The sequence below is a fragment of the Coregonus lavaretus genome, assembly GCF_964263955.1.
Source record: "Coregonus lavaretus genome assembly, chromosome: 31".
NCBI lineage: Eukaryota > Metazoa > Chordata > Actinopteri > Salmoniformes > Salmonidae > Coregonus > Coregonus lavaretus.
The window spans coordinates 19,673,270-19,688,388 of NC_140018.1; the positions used below are offsets into that span (position 1 = coordinate 19,673,270).

Below are 15,119 nucleotides of genomic sequence, written 5' to 3' on the forward strand. Positions count from 1 at the left end.
TTCCAGTGATCTCTAGATGGATCAGAGCCCCCTGTCTGTCAGAGGGCAAACACACATGCATGTCAGGCCCAACAACCAGACTCCATTCAAACCCACGAGAGATCACCAGACAACTCAAGACCATGAGCAACAGCATTGACATGCATGGTATGAGCATGCTGACCAAGGTGAGCCAGACAGACACACCTGACCAACATAGATTGACAAGCACGTACAGACCATTCTCAGCAGCCACACAGAACCCAGCCACAGCCACATTAGCCATGCTAGTCATAGCTGCAGCCAGCATTGGCACCCAGAGTTGGGCCCAGTTGGTTAGGGCAGACCCCCTGCTCCCTGGCACCCCATTAGTGGGTGAGTGGAGGTAGAGGTGGAGGTAGAGAGAGAGGCTGAGAGGTGAGGCCTTACCCTGCTGGGCCAGAGGGTCTGCAGGCTGAGAGGCCTCTGGAGCCGCGGAGCAGGAGTCTCCCAGCACAGAGAGGTTTACAGAGAGGTCAGTAGATGCAGGGGGAGCTGTGGAAGGAGAAGGGACAATAGCAGGCTGGGATGAGGGAGAGGACACAAGGGGAGCGATGTGGGAGACGACGGGCGACTGCTGGCAGGATGACGACAGGGAGAGAGGGGGCAGCGGTGGAGGGGGAGGCGGGGTGGGAGGGGGAGGCGGGGTGGGGTTGCTGCTGTTACCGATGGTGACAGGTGAAGGAGCAGGGAACATGGGGGGCCCATTGGGGGAGGGAGAGGGGTGTTTCTGTGACAGGGGGCTGGGGGTCGGGATGGCGATGACGGGGCGAGGGCCGGTGGCCTTGCCCGGCGGGCTGCTGATCATGACGGGGGGTGAGGGAGGCAGGGGGCTGAAGTTGGTTGCCGACCACACCACTGACTTGGTGGGGGTTGCCGGGGCTGGGGCGGGGGGCATGGGTGGGACAGGCTGTCGCCTGGGGACTGTGGCGTAGTGGGGCAGGACCGGGTGGAAGGCGGAGCCTAGAGAGGTGGCGAATCGGGAGGCAGAGTGTCGTAGAGGCGGGGTGGGGGGTGTTGCAGAGGAGGGTGACGTGGTGGGCGGAGGGTAGTTGGGGGTGGTAGGAGACACAGACGTAGAGGAGGTCTTGGAGGAGTACTCTGGAGGCGGAGGGGTGTAGAGGGTACTTTCAAATGCTACACACATCAGATGGACAGGACAGGACAGGAGGGGAGAAGCAGCCACCGTGCAGCCACACAAGAGGGAAAGAACACAGAAGAGGAGAGAGAGAAAGGGGGAAACAGAAAGAAGAGAGAAGGGGCAAATGAAGCAGGTAACTGGCAGACCTAAATCTTTTTTGGTTCTTTCTCTGACAGAAAGGATGCTACTATTAGCACACAAGGTTAGACCAAACCAGAGGCAGACTCTATAAACAATGTGTCATTATGTGTTCACATGGATAGAGAAGCAGTAGAAAACCATGGACCGTCGTTCTTTCAGGAGGGAGCACTTGGCTTGAGCCCCTCGGTGGACGTAGCCTGATCTAGTCATTCCATAAGTGTCAAAGGCTTTTATTGACAATTACATTAAGTTTATGCAAAGACTCAATATTTGCAGTGTTGACCCTTCTTTTTCAAGACCTCTGCAATCCGCCCTGGCATGCTGTCAATTAACTTCTGGGCCACATCCTGACTGATGGCAGCCCATTCTTGCATAATCAATGCTTGGAGATTGTCAGAATTTGTGGGTTTTTGTTTGTCCACCCGCCTCTTGAGGATCGACCACAAGTTCTCAATGGGATTAAGGTCTGGGGAGTTTCCTGGCCATGGACCAAACATTTCGATGTTTTGTTCCCCGAGCCACTTAGTTATCACTTTTGCCTTATGGCAAGGTGCTCCATCATGCTGGAAAAGGCATTGTTCATCACCAAACTGTTCTTGGATGGTTGGGAGAAGTTGCTCTCGGAGGATGTGTTCGTACCATTCTTTATTCATGGCTGTGTTCTTAGGCAAAATTGTGAGTGAGCCCACTCCCTTGGCTGAGAAGCAACCCCACACATGAATGGTCTCAGGATGCTTTACTGTTGGCATGACACAGGACTGATGGTAGCACTCACCATGTCTTCGCCGGACAAGCTTTTTTCCGGATGCCCCAAACAATCGGAAAGGGGATTCATCAGAGAAAATGATTTACCCCAGTCCTCAGCAGTCCAATCCCTGTACCTTTTGCAGAATATCAGTCTGTCCCTGATGTTTTTCCTGGAGAGAAGTGGCTTCCTCGCTGCCCTTCTTGACACCAAGCCATCCTCCAAAAGTATTCGCCTCACTGTGCGTGCAGATGCACTCACACCTGCCTGCTGCCATTCCTGAGCAAGCTCTGCACTGGTGGTGCCCCGATTCCGCAGCTGAATCAACTTTAGGAGACGGTCCTGGCGCTTGCTGGACTTTCTTGGGCGCCCTGAAGCCTTCTTCACAACAATTGACCCTCTCTCCTTGAAGTTCTTGACAATCCAATAAATGGTTGATATAGGTGCAATCTTACTAGCAGCAATATCCTTGCCTGTGAAGCCCTTTTTGTGCAAAGCAATGATGACGGCACGTGTTTCCTTGCAGGTAACCATGGTTAACAGAGGAAGAACAATGATTTCAAGCACCACCCTCCTTTTAAAGCTTCCAGTCTGTTATTCTAACTCAATCAGCATGACAGACTGATCTCCAGCCTTGTCCTCGTCAACACTGTGTTAACGAGAGAATCACTGACATGATGTCAGCTGGTCCTTTTGTGGCAAGGCTGAAATGCAGTGGAAATGTTTTTTGGGGGATTAAGTTCATTTTCATGGCAAAGAGGGACTTTGTAATTAATTGCAATTCATCTGATCACTCTTCATAACATTCTGGAGTATATGCAAATTGGCATCATAAAAACTGAGGCAGCAGACTTTGTGAAAAGTAATATTTGTGTCATTCTCAAAACTTTTGTCCACGACTGTAAATTAAGCAAATTATGCCATGACTGACTGTAACTGACAGATGCACAGACTCGGGTAGAAACTTATCCCAAGATAACAAAATGCTTCAATATTTGGGTGACTACACAGTTTCAATCACCACTCACTTGCAAGTCACGATTACCGAACTTTCTATCAGAATGATAGGTAGCCTAGAGGTTAAGAGCTTTGGGCCAGTAACTGAAAGGTCGCTGGTTTGAATCCCAGAGCCGACTAGGTGAAAAATCTGTCGATGTGCCCTTGAGCAAGGCACTTAATCCTAATTGCTCCTGTAAGTGGCTGCGGAAAAGAGCGTCTGCTAAATGACCCCCCCCCAAAAAACATTTTTTTTTTAGATATATATATATATTTTTTTTTTTTTTTAAGCCAGAAACCTCTACTAAAGAAACTATTTGAAATGACAAGGAGTTTGCATAAAGTCTTACTGAACCACACAAAAAAAAATCCCATAATAAAGTTTCTCATGGTGCTTTTTAGTCAATACCCCCATCAGTATTATCCCCTCATCTCTCATGTACATAACTAGTGAGGCGAGGTGGGGGTAGAATTGCTGGATGGTCACGTTGCCAGAGCTTGACTGCATGCTGAGAATGATCAATGCTCTGTTTTGTTGTGTGGCCCCAGCCAGCATAGCCCTAGAGTTAGCCTTGCGCTGAGGCCACTCCCGCCATATATTTACTAATCCTTTGTGCCGGCCTCATTCTGCTCCACTGACCCTCAGTGGCAGGCTGCACACACACACACACACACACACTCCTCCGCCTGATGGGAAGCCTGGGCTCCCCGCTGAGAGCTACGCTAGGCACACCTCCACATACTATAGCATATAGACACACTCGTTCACATATACTCAGGTACGCCGGTACACACACATGACATACCCACATCACAGACACATGACATGCACCAACATTCTTGCCCTACCTTCCTAACCACTTTCCTCTATGTAACATTACTTTCTTACAGACCATGTCCTTTAATTGGCTGTTGTTGGGTTGTTCTGAATGCTCATTGTGTTTCTGATGCATCTCCACTAACTGGAAACATTGCTCATGTATGATTCTCCCACTCTCTCTCTCTCTCTCTCTCTCACCTCTCCTCCTTCTGTTCCTCCAGCCAGAAGACTAAATTGTCCCAATTTTTCCCTCTCTCCCCCTCCCCCCGTCTCTGCCTTTCTCCCTCTTCTCATTTCTCCTCCCTCTCGTTCCCCTCTTCCTGCCCGTCTCTGGGTGGTTAGTGGCTACAGGCAGGCCCCAGCTTTGCTCTGTGATCCCAGAGTAGTAACCCATAAAGACACACACACCTCTCACTAACCCCAAAATGGACATCCACTCCTCCATCTCCTCCATACAGACTAACTAGAGTGGCCTAAAGAAGAGAGAGACCAGTGGAGTGCGGGGCGGGCCTAGAACCACCACCGGGATTTCCATCAGAGGACCGTTAGCAATGGCTAGATTAAGGAGGATGAGATTCTCTATTCACACAAGGAACTCCTTGTTGTTTCTAATGTGATAAGGGCTATAGGTAATATGAGACAGACTCTACAGAGATACGGATACATCAAGAAGCTCATATCAGACGGGATCCGTGGATGCCCTATTAGCAGACCTCTCCTCTACAACACTGGGTTGGTTTAAGTGTTCAGTTAGAGGTTGAGCATGGTTATTTACACACAGCATGACCTCCATAGACACTGACTACATCTAATGGGATACTAAACATACTATGAATGGAATTGGAAATCCAACCAAAAGCTTTTGCAAGGCTATGTACAGTAGGCCAACAGCGCACATGTATGTTTTTCCTGCAGGAAAGACAACTAGAAGCATATGAAAAGTGCATTCTCACACTTCAAACCCAAAAGCACCCCAAATGTTAACATGCAGTGCAACATTAATTATTGTGTTTGTCTTGTCGTGTACTGTGGAAATTGTGTCGTTATAAATTTATTGTACAAAATGCCCTAGGAAAAATAAAGTCTACTCTATACCATAATGCCTTTGACATGTTCATGGTAAAGTTAATGTGATGGCCCCTCCCCCTGGGCAGGCAGGCAGCATGTTAGCCTTGAGAATCTAGCCCAGCTAATGTGATGAGTGTGGCACTGAACCATGCCAACACTGGCTCCCCCACTGGCTTAATATGTAGCAGCATTGCCCATCTCCCATTCTTGCTCCTCCCCCAACCAACCCCCAGAACCAGAGTCCCTCACCTGCCTATGCTTTGCTGGGCAGGCTGGCTGGGGTACCCTACCATCCACCAACACATAGACAAAGCCATAGCCATCCCTGGTCAAACAGGAGTAGGAGGAGAGGGGGGAGAGTGTGTGTGCTTGCCTGCTCGCTGAGAGAAGCGCCTAAACACACAAACACTCCCCCCATGCCCTAGCGCCACTCAAGCTGTTCCCCATGCCCATCCAACACATAGGCAGATGGGCAGAGAGAGATGGGAGAGGAGCCTGGCTATAAGTCACACTAAGTAACGAAAGGCCAGGGATGGCTGAGTATAGTCAGCATCCGCTTCAGACTCCAGCTAAATGCCACGCTGGGATTTGACATCCAAGACGGCTCTTTGGAAGTACTACTGCTAAATGAAGTGAGAGCTAAACCCACTCACCTGTTGGTGACTATTCTGATCTGTCATCTTGTTCTGTCCTGTGACTTCAGTGTTTATTGTCCTACCTTGTTCTGTCCTAAACATCAGATGTGTGCATATGCGTGTTGGTGTGTGTAAAAGTATGTGCATGCATGTGTGTAAGTATGTGTGAGTGTGTTTAACGTGTGTGTAAGAGGTAAGTAAAAAGCCTTGGCTGCTCACCGGCGTTGGAGATGCGTCTCCCTCTCTCCCAGTCCATCTGCTCTCTGTCCAACTGCTGCTCCTGGTGCGTCTCGCTCTCCATCCTCTCCCTCTCCTGCTTTTCTCTCTCCATCAGCTCCCTCTCTCTCTCCAGCTGCTCTCTCTCCTTCTCCTGACGCTCGCACTCCAGGCGATCCCGTTCAGCGCGCTCCCTCTCCCTCTCCCTCTCGGAGCGCTCCCGTTCTCGCTCCTGGCGCTCCCGGTCTTGGCGTTCCCGTTCGCGCTCCCTCTCCTGCATCTCACGCTCCAGCCGTTCCCTCTCCTGGCGCTCCCGCTCCAGTCGATCACGCTCCACCTCCTTCAGCCGCTGCAGCTCCAGCAGCTGCCTACCACGGGAAGAGAGGAGAGAAGAGGAGAAAGAAGAGACCAGAAGAAGAAGAAGAAGAAGAAGAAGAAGAAGAAGAAGAAGAAGAAGAAGAAGAAGAAGAAGAAGAAGAAGAAGAAGAAGAAGAAGAAGAAGAAGAAGAAGAAGAAGAAGAAGAAGAAGAAGAAGAAGAAGAAGAAGAAGAAGAAGAAGAAGAAGAAGAAGAAGAAGAAGAAGAAGAAGAAGAAGAAGAAGAAGAAGAAGAAGAAGAAGAAGAAGAAGAAGAAGAAGAAGAAGAAGAAGAAGAAGAAGAAGAAGAAGAAGAAGAAGAAGAAGAAGAAGAAGAAGAAGAAGAAGAAGAAGAAGAAGAAGAAGAAGAAGAAGAAGAAGAAGAAGAAGAAGAAGAAGAAGAAGAAGAAGAAGAAGAAGAAGAAGAAACCAGAGAGGAGAAAGAATAGAGTTGAAAGAATAGAGGAGTGGAGAAGATGAGCCGATGAGGCTTTGACCTCGTTTTACAAGCTGGCCTAACGCACCATGCCGACCCACAGGCAGTGCTGTCACTTGGAACAGGCCTTCTTGTTATCCTTATATAAGCTTGTTGTCATTATGTAATTACTGTGCAAGACAAACCGTTATGCAATCACAGCTAGCGCTGCACGTTTCTGTTGTTAAACACAACAATGTAGCTAGTCTGCTTCTGGCTACAGCCTCTCTTTCTGTACTGATAAGGAGAGAATCTGTATAAAATAATAATAATAATTTTTAAAAGTCATCTGTATCCAGCTTGTACTTAATTGTCTGCATAACAATTACCAAGAACACTGTACCTAAACACATTCAATATCAGCTTGTTCATTGCTGCAGAAGTCTGATATGACCTCCTGATTGAGAATAATGTATTTCTGCAGGTACAAACAGTGAGCTCCAAAAGTATTGGGACAGTGACACTTGTTGTTGTTTTGGCTCTGTACTCCAGCACTTTTGAAATGATACATTGACTGAGGTAAGTGCAGACTATCAGCAATAATTGGAGGATATTGTCATCCATATCAGGCGAACTGTTTAAAAATTACAGCACTTTTTGTACTTAGTCCCCCCATTTTAGGGGACCAAAAGTATTGGGACAAATTCACTTACAGTGGGGAAAAAAAGTAATTAGTCAGCCACCAATTGTGCAAGTTCTCCCACTTAAAAAGATGAGAGAGGCCTGTAATTTTCATCATAGGTACACGTCAACTATGACAGTCAAAATGAGAATTTTTTTCTCCAGAAAATCACATTGTAGGATTTTTAATGAATTTATTTGCAAATTATGGTGGAAAATAAGTATTTGGTCAATAACAAAAGTTTCTCAATACTTTGTTATATACCCTTTGTTGGCAATGACACAGGTCAAACGTTTTCTGTAAGTCTTCACAAGGTCTTCACACACTGTTGCTGGTATTTTGGCCCATTCCTCCATGCAGATCTCCTCTAGAGCAGTGATGTTTTGGGGCTGTCGCTGGGCAACACGGACTTTCAACTCCCTCCAAAGATTTTCTATGGGGTTGAGATCTGGAGACTGGCTAAGCCACTCCAGGACCTTGAAATGCTTCTTACGAAGCCACTCCTTCGTTGCCCGGGCGGTGTGTTTGGGATCATTGTCATGCTGAAAGACCCAGCCACGTTTCATCTTCAATGCCCTTGCTGATGGAAGGAGGTTTTCACTCAAAATCTCACGATACATGGCCCCATTCATTCTTTCCTTTACATGGATCAGTCGTCCTGGTCCCTTTGCAGAAAAACAGCCCCAAAGCATGATGTTTCCACCCCCATGCTTCACAGTAGGTATGGTGTTCTTTGGATGCAACTCAGCATTCCTCCAAAACACGACGAGTTGAGTTTTTACCAAAAAGTTCTATTTTGGTTTCATCTGACCATATGACATTCTCCCAATCCTCTTCTGGATCATCCAAATGCACTCTAGCAAACTTCAGACGGGCCTGGACATGTACTGGCTTAAGCAGGGGGACACGTCTGGCACTGCAGGATTTGAGTCCCTGGCGGCGTAGTGTGTTACTGATGGTAGGCTTTGTTACTTTGGTCCCAGCTCTCTGCAGGTCATTCACTAGGTCCCCCCGTGTGGTTCTGGGATTTTTGCTCACCGTTCTTGTGATCATTTTGACCCCACGGGGTGAGATCTTGCGTGGAGCCCCAGATCGAGGGAGATTATCAGTGGTCTTGTATGTCTTCCATTTCCTAATAATTGCTCCCACAGTTGATTTCTTCAAACCAAGCTGCTTACCTATTGCAGATTCAGTCTTCCCAGCCTGGTGCAGGTCTACAATTTTGTTTCTGGTGTCCTTTGACAGCTCTTTGGTCTTGGCCATAGTGGAGTTTGGAGTGTGACTGTTTGAGGTTGTGGACATGTGTCTTTTATACTGATAACAAGTTCAAACAGGTGCCATTAATACAGGTAACGAGTGGAGGACAGAGGAGCCTCTTAAAGAAGAAGTTACAGGTCTGTGAGAGCCAGAAATCTTGCTTGTTTGTAGGTGACCAAATACTTATTTTCCACCATAATTTGCAAATAAATTCATTAAAAATCCTACAATGTGATTTTCTGGATTTTTCTTTCTCAATTTGTCTGTCATAGTTGACGTGTACCTATGATGAAAATTACAGGCCTCTCATCTTTTTAAGTGGGAGAACTTGCACAATTGGTGGCTGACTAAATACTTTTTTCCCCACTGTATGTGTATTAAAGTAGTCAAAAGTGTATTATTTGGACCCATATTCCTAGCACACAATGACTACATCAAGCTTGTGACTACAAACTTGTTGGATGCATTTGCTGTGTGTTTTGGTTGAGTTTCTGATTATTTTGTGCCCAATAGAAATGAATGGTAAGTGTATTTTGAGTCACTTTTATTGTAAATAAAAATTGAAATGTTTCTAAACACATCTACATTAATGTGGATGCTACCATGATTACAGATAATCCTGAATGAATCGTGAATAATGATGAGTGAGAATGTTAGATGCATCAATATCATACACCCCCCCAAAAAATGCTAACCTCCCCTGTTATTGTAATGGTGAGAGGTTAGCATGTCTTGGGGGTATGATATTTGTGTCTAACTTGCGTCAAACTCACTCATCATTATTATTCACGATTCACTCAGGACTATCCACATCAATGTAGAAGTGTTTAGAAACATATTATATTCTTATTTACAATAAAAGTGACTCCAAAATGACACAATACATTATTTACCATTTATTTCTACTGGGCACAAAATAATCTGAAACACAACCAAAACAACCAGCAAATGCATCCAACAAGTTTGTAGAGTCGCTATGTGCACAGGTAAGATCAGGGATATTGCCTCTGCGTATTGAAACAGGTCGGTATTGTGGTGAAATGGAAGAGGAAAGACTATGTAACTATTGTGACCTCAAAGAATTAGAGAATGAAACTCATTTGATCCTCTTTTGCCCTTTCTACCAAGATATACGCTTGCTCTTATTCCAGAAAGCACACCAGATATACCTTGGCATTATGTGGCTGAGCGATGAAGAGAAACCAAAATGTTTTTTTGTCCATTGTGTATTTCCGTTTGCGGAATATTTACATAAAGCCTGGAATAAAAGAAAAAGGGCTACCTATTACATTTAAAAAATATTTACTTCTATGTGGTAAATGGCACATGTGTATATAGATTGTGTATAGGCTTGTCTCCCACATGAATCTTCTCTTTATGCCAGACTGGCTTCAAATGCCTTCTGTTTCATTTTTCTGTATTTAGTGTTGTGTTGTATGTTATGTATGTATGCATGTACAGTACCAGTCAAAAGTTTGGACACACCTACTCATTCAAGGGTTTTCTTTATTTTGACTATTTTCTACATTGTAGAATAATAGTGAAGACATCAAAACTATGAAATAACACATATGGAATCATGTAGTAACCAAAAAAGTGTTGAACAAATCAAAATATATTTTATATTTCAGATTCTTCAAAGTAGCCACCCTTTGCCTTGATGACAGCTTTGCACACTCTTGGCATTCTCTCAACCAGCTTCATGAGGTAGTCACCTGGAATGCATTTCAATTAACAGGTGTGCCTTGTTAAAGGTTAATTTGTGGAATGTCTTTCCTTCTTAATGCGTTTAAGCCAATCAGTTGTGGTAAAAGACCAAGTCCATATTACGGCAAGAACAGCTCAAATAAGCAAAGAGAAATAAAGAAAAACCTTTGAATGAGTAGGTATGTCCAAACTTTTGACTGGTACTATACATGTACAGTTGAAGTCGGAAGTTTACATACACCTTAGCCAAATACATTTAAACTCAGTTTTTCACAATTCCTGACATTTAATCCTAGTAAAAATTCCCTGTCTTATGTCAATTAGGATCACCACTTTATTTTAAGAATGTGAAATGTCAGAATAATAGTAGAGAGAATGATTTATTTCAGCTTTTATTTCCCAGTTCTCAATTAGTATTTGGTAGCATTGCCTTTAAATTGTTTAACTTGGGTCAAATGTTTCGGGTAGCCTTCCACAAGCTTCCCACAATAAGTTGGGTGAATTTTGGCCCATTCCTCCTGACAGAGCTGGTGTAACTGAGTCAGGTTTGTAGGCCTCCTTGCTCGCACACAGTTTTTCAGTTCTGCCCACACATTTTCTATAGGATTGAGGTCAGGGTTTTGTGATGGCCACTCCAATACCTTGAGACTTTGTTGTCCTTAAGCTACTTTGCCACAACTTTGGAAGTATGCTTGGGGTCATTGTCCATTTTGAAGACCCATTTGCGACCAAGCTTTAACTTCCTGACTGATGTCTTGAGATGTTGCTACAATATATCCACATCATTTTACTTCCTCATGATGCAATCTATTTTGTGAAGTGCACCAGTCCCTCCTGCAGCAAAGCAGCCCCACAGCATGATGCTGCCACCCCCGTGCTTCACGGTTGGGATGGTGTTCTTCGGCTTGCAAGCCACCCCCTTTTTCCTCCAAACATAATGATGGTCATTATGGCCAAACAGTTCTATTTTTGTTTCATCAGACCAGAGGACAGTTCTCCAAAAAGTACGATCTTTGTCCCCATGTGCAGTTGCAAACCGTAGTCTGGCTTTTTTATGGAGGTTTTGGAGCAGTGGCTTCTTCCTTGCTGAGCGGCCTTTCAGATTATGTTGATATAGGACTCGTTTTACTGTGGATATAGATACTTTTGTACCCGTTTCCTCCAGCATCTTCACAAGGTCCTTTGCTGTTGTTCTGGGATTGATTTGCACTTTTCGCACCAAAGCACGTTCATCTCTAGGAGACAGAACGCGTCTCCTTCCTGAGCGGTATGAAGGCTGCATGGTCCCATGGTGTTTATACTTGTGTACTATTGTTTGTACAGATGAACGTAGTACCTTCAGGCGTTTGGAAATTGCTCCCAAGGATGAACCATTAATTTTCTTTCTGAGGTCTTGGCTGATTTATTTTGATTTTCCCATGATGTCAAGCAAAGAGGCAGTGAGTTTGAAGGTAGGCCTTGAAATACATCCACAGGTACACCTCCAATTGACTCAAATGATGTCAATTAGCCTATCAGAAGCTTCTAAAGCCATGACATCATTTTCTGGAATATTCCAAACTGTGACCCACTGGAATTGTGATACAGTGAATTCTAAGTGAAATAATCTGTCTGTAAACAATTGCTGTAAAAATTACTTGTGTCATGCACAGAGTAGATGTCCTAACCAACTTGCCAAAACTATAGTTTGTTAACAAGACATTTGTGGAGTGATTGAAAAACTAGTTTTAATGACTCCAACCTAAGTGTATGTAAACCTCCGACTTCAACTGTATGTATGTATGTATATTTTTTACTGCCCTAGGGATATAATTATTGTTTGGATAACCTTATTTACTATTATGTATAGATTTGTAACTTAAATGTTTTCACTCTTTATGCGATGCGCACTGCAGGGAACACCGGAAGAATAATTATCACTGAATTATCACAGTGAATTATTGTAATGTTTGTTTATGTGTCAATTAATCCCATATGGGATGGGTTGCCAACTGGCGATTTGACAATTTTTAAAAAATGTATTAATTCATTCAGTCACAAGCTTGATGTAATCATTGCATGCTAGGAATATGAGACCAAAAACGTTTTACTACTTTAATACATACGTGAATTTGTCCCAATACTTTTGGTTCCCTAAAATGGGGGGACTATGTACAAAAAGTGTTGTTATTTCTAAATGGTTCACCCGATATGGCAATACCCTCAAATTAAAGCTGACAGTCTGCAATTTAACCTCATCGTCACTTTCTCAATACTTTTGGAGCTCACTCTCACCACTAGAGGGCAGCATTCTCTAATAAAAGGTGAGGCAGGCTGCCTCCTGGCATAGCCTATTGTAGCTAACCGTGTTGTAGTCGAGTCTGGCTCCAAGCCATTTCACAGACTGTTCTCTCTCCCCATCTCTCTGCCATGGAGGCGGTTACTGATGTACCTGGCCATTCTGTGGGGGTTCATCTGCCTCAGCCAGGCCTCTGTCCAACATTACCCAGACCGTCATAATGACACTGCAGAACCCTATCCATCTCCTGTACAGACAGACTGCTACACCTCAGTGTTGAGGTGTGGAGAGGACAGACGGGATGACGCAGATATCAGGGAGTGTGTGTAATGGATCATACACTGAGTGTACAAAACATTAGGAACACCTTCCTACTATTGAGTTAAACCCCCTTTTGCCCTCAGAACAGCCTCAACAAGGTTGGACTCTACAAGGTGTCGAAAGCGTTCCACAGGGATGCTGGCCCATGTTTACTCCAATGCTTCCCACAGTTGTGTCAAGTTAGCTGGATTCCCTTTGGGTGGTGGACCATTCTTGATACACACAGGAAACTGTTGAGTGTGAAACACCCAGCAGCGTTGCAGTTCTTGACACACTCAAACCGGTGCACTTGGCACCTACTACCATACTCTGTTCAAAGGCACTTAAATCTTTTGTCTTGCCCATTCACCCTCTGAATGGCACATATACACAATCAATGTCTCAATTGTCTTAAAAATAGAGCAGGTGTTTTGTACACTGTGTATGTGCCAGCCTGATACCCTTAAAGTCTTGACCAAATGTCAAGGAAGGAACTCCACTGGCATGACAAATTAATCTGTGGTGCTTTATTTGTATAGGAACGGTACGCATGCCCTTTTCCCTCAGACAATCCTTCCCTCTTCTCACTGTAAACCAAACCCAGTTCCAGTTGAATCATCAGCTCAACGTCAGTCCTCAGTGTCAAACGCTGTCTGGTGTGACGTCACATCTCCCCCTCTCTCCATCTGGCCAGGACCTAGCTACAAACACTTGTTCCTCAATGATGATGTCACAGCCAGACACCCCCCCTCCAGGTACATACCCTGAATACTCTATCCCACCTGTCACCAGCTAACTTGTCATTGAACCCCTCCTACATCCCTGGCTCTGCATCCCCTGGTGAGGCAACATCAAGTCTCCACACGCCCTTTAGAGAGGAACATGATGGGAACCAAATCGTTTCCATGTCCCAAATAGGCCTGGAGGAGAATGATGTCAGTTCACCTGGGGTGTAAACGAGCTACGATACACCTGTTTATGAAAAACAGCACTTCCTTTACCTTTTCCCATAAGTGCACTGTGTGTGTCCACCCTGCCCCCGCCCGAGCTACTCATGCAGCATATTTTCCACCCAGCGAAACCCAGTAGAATAGGACTCATCTGTACCTGAATCTACTCTACACTATGTGCTGAGAGAAGCAGTGAGACCAGTCAGAGTGGAAACTGGACATCAATAAACCCTCAATGTGCCAACTCGGGGAATAGCAGGATCAATCAATCAATGTTATCGACCCAGAATGACTTAATGGACTTCAGTGAGCTGAGGCAGGGGATTTAATGGAGGGCAAATCTCTCTTCTTTTCTTGATGGAGCTCTAAAAAGCCTTGAAATGCCTTACATTGACTGAAATGATGACCATTGACTAATATCACCAGTGACATAATCCATCATTAACATACTGTACATAGTTTAAGAACCACATGAGAATAATTTGAATGTTACTTAAGACTGTAAAGCTTTAGCTAGTATTACAGGGACAGTATTACGGGCCGTAGGCTGGATTAGCCAGAGGAAGGGCTGAGAGAAAGTCCGATTTAGCTGGTGGAGATCCTCTCTCTCCCAGGACCAGCGTGGAGGAGGCTGAGGAGGCTTTCACTAGCTGTCGCCTCAGCAAGGCTTCCCCCAGGCCTACCCCAGTACCACTGACCCCATTCTCCATATTCACCAGTCTCACTCTACAAGGTGTCCCCATATCACACTGCACTGTTACCGAACCGTAGCTGTACCCAGCAGGCTCCCAGAGGAAGGCCCAACTCCTCGCTCCTGGAGCACTTCATAATGAGAGCCTCATTACAGTAAGAGAGGGAGTATTGAGCGCAGAGGACAGGAGCAGAACACTACTCTCCCAGTTTAGTCCTCATCTCCCTCTCCCCTCTCTTACCTCCATCCCTCCCTCCCTCACCTCCCTCCTCTCCTCCCTCTCCCTCACTGAGTTAATTAAAGAGCAGGAGTGTCCTACTATTCATTAGGCGCTGGGCCACTAGAGGTCTAGAGGTGGAGTATGAGGCTCGAAGGACCATTCCCAAGGGCTACTCTATAGGATAACATCCCCTGATTTCCACAGTGATATAGTTACAGTAGAGAGTACAGCAGATTGTCTACTGTATAATGTAGTGTATATCAGCACCCAGGGGCAGTCTGGGAGGGGCGCGGGGTAGCTCCACCATCTAGAGGATCATCAAACTGTGACAGGAGTGCTGACAGGCTACTGGAGACCACTGCACAAGCCTCTTTAAACACCACGATTCAAATGTATACCAGGGGCAGCAGTGATATCTAATATAAGTATGCCAGAGGTTACATTTGGCAGGATGGTGTTAAGAGCAGCAGGAAGGGGTTATTAC

General features: G+C 45.3%; 1 protein-coding gene across 1 annotated transcript in view; it reads right to left on the reverse strand.

Moving 5' to 3' along the window:
• The window catches only part of LOC311107062 (protein enabled homolog), a 136,225-nt gene that overhangs the window by 13,119 nt on the left and 107,987 nt on the right, over positions 1-15,119 (reverse strand). The window contains exon 5 of the mRNA XM_084149523.1: positions 5,784-6,148. Within this exon, the coding sequence (XP_084005649.1) occupies positions 5,784-6,148 (365 nt within the window). The remainder of the gene's footprint in view (positions 1-5,783; positions 6,149-15,119) is intronic.